This window comes from Festucalex cinctus, chromosome 1 (genome assembly GCF_051991245.1).
Source record: "Festucalex cinctus isolate MCC-2025b chromosome 1, RoL_Fcin_1.0, whole genome shotgun sequence".
Lineage (NCBI taxonomy): Eukaryota > Metazoa > Chordata > Actinopteri > Syngnathiformes > Syngnathidae > Festucalex > Festucalex cinctus.
Genome location: NC_135411.1, coordinates 51,265,581 through 51,271,696, shown reverse-complemented (window position 1 = coordinate 51,271,696; position 6,116 = coordinate 51,265,581). Strand labels below are relative to the sequence as shown.

Here is a 6,116-nt window from a genome sequence, read left to right as displayed (position 1 = left end):
CTGTTTGGAATGAAACGGAAATGACGTATTTTCGGTCAAAGGTCGTTGTGCGCGCCTCTCGTGCTAGGCAGAGAACAGTTTCGTGACAAAAACAAACTTATAAACCAATCCCGTGTTAGGGCTTTCTTTCTACAAAATACAGCAGTGTCTTAGAGTTTCTTCGGTGAACTTACTTGGCGTGTTGAGCCAAGGGTTCGCCTGGCTATCTTTTGGTTCGCGGCTGGGGGATTTAAAAAAGAAAAAAAAGAAAAATGAGCGGTTAATTCTTGCAATAGTAAAGTTAGCTAACTGAGGCGTTTTGTTTCATAGCGGGACTCGACGAAATCATCGCCTTGAGCCATGCAGGACTTACTGGCTAGCGCGGACCACATCAAGTTCGACCTGGAGATTGCCGTGGAGCAACAGCTGGGGGCTCAGCCTCTGCCGTTCCCCGGCATGGACAGTAAGTGCTCGCATGCGAACTGCTAGCTCGTTGACGGCAGAGTACTATCCAGACCACTCAAGCCTGATGATTTTGTTTCCCCGAATGTTTTGACCTTAATATGTGCCCCCACCACGCCCCCTTAGAATCCGGGTCTGCTGTATGCGAGTTCTTCATGAGAGCTGCGTGCCTGAAAGGTAAACACAAAGGGTCTTGCTTCATGCATCTAATAATGACCACAGTCATCAATAATGTTACATCGCTCTTTTTTCTTCTAGGTGGGATGTGTCCTTTCCGTCACATCAGTGGAGAGAAGACAGTAGTGTGCAAGCATTGGCTTAGAGGACTTTGCAAAAAAGGAGACCAGTGCGAGTTCCTGCACGAGTATGACATGACGAAGATGCCCGAATGCTATTTCTACTCCAAGTTTGGTGCGTTAACAGGACCTCAGTGTTGTTGCACAGAACAACCCAGTGTTTTTTTTTGTGTGTTTTTTTTTTATGTTTACTGTGTGTGTTACGTCTTAGGTGAGTGTAGCAACAAGGAATGTCCATTCTTGCACATCGATCCCGAGTCCAAGATCAAGGATTGTCCCTGGTATGACCGAGGCTTCTGCAAACACGGTAGGTCCTTCAGCTTAAGTTTCAATTTACCGGTACTGTTCCTCATACACAATACTTGTGCACGTTCCACAAAATGGCACACGCTCACAAAATCTTATGGCAATTTGAAAAGCACAACTCAGTTTTATCTTTCAAACTCTGCACACATCATATTGGCACATTTCGTAATAAAAAATGCATTTTCCATGAGGCCATAAAATGTTGGCTGCCAGCAAACGGAAGTATGCCTGAATTTAGGTTCCTGACGACTAGAATGGTCCATCCATCGTACCGTCTGTTTTTACAGTTCTTTCCAGCTATTTCTCACCCATTTTCTTCTCACGAGGAACAATGAAGAACTGCAGATGCAGCTTTGAATACTTCCTCGCGGTACAACCCGCAACACAGCAAGTCTAAGCCATTCGGAAAGGCAATAAATTACAAATACGAGAGACCTTCAACGCATTTGTAATCGAGTGCACGACAACAGCAATGGCAATCGCTTGCTATGGGCAGTGATGTCATAAAATGGAAAACATAATCACAATTATTTTGATTCATATTGAAATAATGAATAATAAACACTATATTTATTGATTCAAGTTTTAGTCCACTCATTTACAGTACTGACAAATTCATATAAATGTAAAATGACGACAACAACAAAAGTCACTGCATCATCATGTCTCTCGAATGACCCTGAAACAATTTTCACCCCCCTATCAAATCATCTTTTGTGGAGAGATGCACACCCCTACTAGATTCTAAAGGCTGAATTGTACACAAGGATGAACATGAGTGGATGCTTGTCTGTCTCCGCGTGTTCCCTGCGATTGACTGACTGGCGACCAGACCAGACTCATTCCCAGCCGTGACGGTGAGCGAATGAATGGATGGCCAGACCTACTGTAATGCTTTGTTACTTCCTGTTTCAGGTCCTGACTGCAGACACAGACACACAAGAAGGGTGATTTGTGTTAACTACCTGGTGGGCTTCTGTCCAGAAGGAAAATCTTGCAAATTTATGCAGTACGTATCAAGTTTGCATTCTGTAGTAAAATGTCTCAATTGTATGGACTCTGTTCAGCCAGATTTTTTTTTTTGTTAGCCCTCGTTTTGAATTGCCAATGGGAACCCTTGAGCAGCCTCCCCTGCCACTACAAAACCAAAATCAGACAAAGGTGAGACACTTGCTCACACACAGGAACAAGTTGATGGTGATGATCGTCACGTTTGTGTTGGGCCTAGTATGAATCATTTGTCGTTGCTTTGATCGCTGCAGACGGGGTCTATAAGTCGCTCGTCGTTCTCGGTCATCCACCTCACCAACGCAAGTCCAGGCCCGCGCAACAACTCTTCCATTACTGCGACTCCACAGAATCATCCCATTTCCAACAGAGGGCCTCGACCACTGGACCAGGTCACCTGCTACAAGGTGATTCACATTGTTTGCGGCCATATCACACTACATCGGCTGTTTTGAGCACCTTAGTTTTTACGGAAAAGCAAATTTCTCCTCTTACCACCTTTTTTCCTTTATGTGCAGTGTGGAGAAAAGGGCCACTACGCCAACAAGTGTAATAAGGGCCATCTTGCGTTCTTGAGTGGGCAGTGACCTTCAACTGGTGTAATGAGGCACCAGGGATGATGGACATTTTGATTTTGGTTGATCCTTCAAATGAAACTCCTCAAACAGCCTGTGATATATATTTTTTCCATTCTGGTCAATCTACTCTTTCACAGGCACAAGGAGATTTATGTTGCTTCAACTTGTATTTTTGCCTTTTATACAGGGGGGGGGGAGATCAAGATGCCATTGTCATTTGTGGCATACTTGAATGGAATTCCTGAAGAGAGAGAGAAAAAAAAAAGTACACCTTAAAATAGTGTGTGAGTTCTATTTCTTCTGTTAGTTGTACGTAAGTTAGCCTTTGTGTATTAAAAACTTGCAGTTATATTTCACCAACAGGTTGAGCCCCCAAAATAACTCATTACAAGACAAAGCAGCTACTGTGATCAGTAGAGGTTTCAATGATGCCCCATGTGAAGTGTGAGGACAAATTCTCAGTGTAAATAAACATACCATCCCAAACTGTGTTGCAATAGAAATCCTCAAAAACAATGTCCACTATCAGTGTTTTGCATCAAAACAAAAGCCACAATCACTCTTCGTATTGTTTATTGGTCACAATGGTCACATATTGAACAAGCTGAGAAAGCAAAGAGGAGGAGGAGCTCAACAGCCCATCTGTGAAAGTCTGATGCCGCTAGTTAGTGGTACTTCCTCCAACGATCGTGTTCTACAAAAGGAAGAGAATAAACAATTGGAAACCATTTCCTACCATCGTGAAATTTCTGAAAGACAATAGAGCACCCAATGCTCATGTTAAATTTTGACACAAACAGTACAGTGGTAACTGAATGTCTTTCCTTGAAACAAATTTCTGTAGGTATGACTTAAGGACCGCATTAGCAAAGATTAGTGATGGACTACAGCATCAATTTCTTACCACTAATGCACCCAGGAAATTTATCCTAATTAATAGCTGGCAAAAATTACTTACAAATGTATCTTTGTCTACAATATATATGCCAGAAACAGACAGGAAGAACAATTCAATTGTCTTGCACTAGATGGCACCAATTTCCAGTCATACAGCAGAAAAACAACATTGTGTTAACAGGCCCAGATTCAACATTGAGCAAGTAAATTGAGAGATCAGTTTAGTGTACACACACTTATTGTGACATTGTAGTTTGGCGGTGCACGTACAAATTGTTTTGTGGCCGTCATTGGAATCCATGTCTATTGCAAACTATTTTACCCATTAAGCAGGCACAGAATGTGTTGATCCATGGCTACAACAAATTGCATGCTTTAGTCTTCAACATCGTTTGTCTGTTTTCCTAAGTCGACAACTTAATGTCAAAAGGTAAAGTGAAAGCGAAGCTCTTACTGATGTGGTCGTATTCCCACACATAGCTGAGAACCATGTAGCCAACAAGCACCATAGCAACGCCACCTAAGCTTCCCTTCTTCACGTCAATGTACTTGGTGTAGTATCTTTGATTTCCTGGAGGAGGTGACATGATGGGTTCGGGTGAAATAACACAATTTTGACAAATGAAAACGGAGCATCGGTTTGTCGTCAAGGCAGGTGTCCTCACCCCTGCGAATGGCAGATAAGATCCCATTGGGGGTAAAGTCTCGCGAGCTGAGCCAGCTCCCCAACTCGCCCAGTTTCACATCCATCAGACGCTTCTCAGCTATTGGAACTATTGAAAGGAGATCATTGGAAAATCAGTTCAAATAAAATCTAGCGCCTGCCACTGTGGTATGCACGCATTTCAGTGTATGGAAGCAGCATGGTCATTGCCTGCATTCATTCGCACAATATGGAAAAATATTCGATAACACAATGAACTACTCGTTTCACAAAAGTAAGTGTGAACAGAACACATTACAATGCTGTGTTACACGCCCCCCGCCAAAAAAAATAATAATTATACAGGGAGCATATGTCAATTGCAAAACATGAAAACATTTAAAGCTCATCTTAAAATTCGGCGCATTAAAACTTGCGTTAAAAGGAGGTTTAAAACACTCCAACAGCAAAGACGACACCCTATTAATAAGTGCAGTACTTCTTCTGTTTGTTTTTTTAAATGCACAACAGAACAATATATTTACGAATGGAAATTTGACGTATCAACGTGACAAGTTCGCCAAAACAGCAATACATGCACCGGCAAGATTATGGAAATCGTGCATTAGATTGTTATTACTTTAATAAATTATTTTTTAAAATTAGCAACAATGACAGGCGAAGTCCTTGACGCGACTCGCAAGGGTTCACTGCGGCCTTGAGGCTAACATACACATAAAGAAAAGATTAGTTCACTGTCAGTTAACGCAATTAAACACGTCAAATGTGCTCAAATCTAGAATTGTTTCCTCAGTAAAGCCCACAAAACGGACACGATTGTGACTATTTGCGCAGAGGACACGCTACACTACCTGGTCTATCCGCCATCTTGACCGGTGGAGTTCGCCTGGCTGTCTGAGCTGCAGAGAATGATGGGAACGGGCCGCGGTGCATTATGGGAGCAAATGTAGTTTTATGGGGTTTCCACTAGAGGACAGTAACATGGATGAAATCAAGCTAGTCGTTTTGAATGTCTTTTTTTTTTTTTTTAATATTTATTTATTAACAAATGAAGCTTACAGAAAAAAATAAAACATACAGCTGAGCGATAATGTCTTCAGAAAACACAAACAAGCGTACACTAAAAAAACACCTCAACAAATTCCAAAAACAAGAGACCAGTTACCTCGAGTCAATCTTTGCATCAGTTTGTTGATTAATTAATGAATTGAATTCTGAGCTCCATTTTGACCATATGTCAAAGGTTGTGAATACTTAAGTAGCGTGCATGTGATTTCTTGGTTTCTTTGTAATTACCCCAAAATGTGGAAAAGCGAAGCGTTTAAATTGCGGCATGAGATTGGGGATATTAAAAGATAGATTAAGTCGGCTAAATCCGCCACTGAGTTTCAGTAGATAAACCAACTTGCAACTTATACCATTTCGCAATGAAAGAACATTTATAATGCACATCATCAAAGTAATCTAATGCAATGTTGTCGCAAACTGGTCATTATTAGGCCCCATTATTATTATTATTATTATTATTATTAGTAGTAGTAGTAGTAGTAGTAGTAGTAGTATTGTTATTATATTTTATTTATTTATTTATTTTCAAATTAACCTTTTGTTCCTGCTTGCTGGGCATCATCTCAATGGATTTAAAATAGTGACTTGGAGAATTTATCAAAACATCCATCCATCCTTTTCTATAGCACTTGTCTTCATTAGGATCGCAGGTGAGTTAGAGCTATAACTTTAGGCAAGAGGCAGGGTACACCTTCAACTGGTTGCCAGCCAATCACAGGGCTTTTTATTTAAAAACAAAAAACAAAAAACTGTACTTGGAGTCAAGTCTGCATGCAGCGACTCTAAGGGGGTTTTGTGATGTGAAAGTGGTCGATCAAAGAACACAGCCAACCTGCCCACAGGCCGCTGCATTGTTGT

General features: G+C 41.2%; 2 protein-coding genes across 2 annotated transcripts; one reads left to right on the top strand and one right to left on the bottom strand.

The window, feature by feature from the left end:
- On the top strand, nucleotides 1-3,357 carry cpsf4 (cleavage and polyadenylation specific factor 4). The gene is made up of 8 exons (XM_077540384.1): nucleotides 1-442; nucleotides 568-618; nucleotides 700-852; nucleotides 949-1,044; nucleotides 1,959-2,052; nucleotides 2,132-2,204; nucleotides 2,306-2,458; nucleotides 2,570-3,357. Exons 1-8 carry the CDS (start codon nucleotides 340-342, stop codon nucleotides 2,636-2,638), a joined length of 792 nt encoding a protein of 263 aa, XP_077396510.1. The 5' UTR covers nucleotides 1-339; the 3' UTR covers nucleotides 2,639-3,357.
- atp5mf (ATP synthase membrane subunit f) lies at nucleotides 3,186-5,177 on the bottom strand. Its single transcript, XM_077540400.1, has 4 exons — nucleotides 5,042-5,177; nucleotides 4,192-4,299; nucleotides 3,981-4,097; nucleotides 3,186-3,323 (listed from the first exon to the last, which is right to left on the bottom strand). Exons 1-4 carry the CDS (start codon nucleotides 5,121-5,123, stop codon nucleotides 3,295-3,297), a joined length of 336 nt encoding a protein of 111 aa, XP_077396526.1. The 5' UTR covers nucleotides 5,124-5,177; the 3' UTR covers nucleotides 3,186-3,294.
- Between the last annotated feature and the right edge of the window lie 939 nt (nucleotides 5,178-6,116).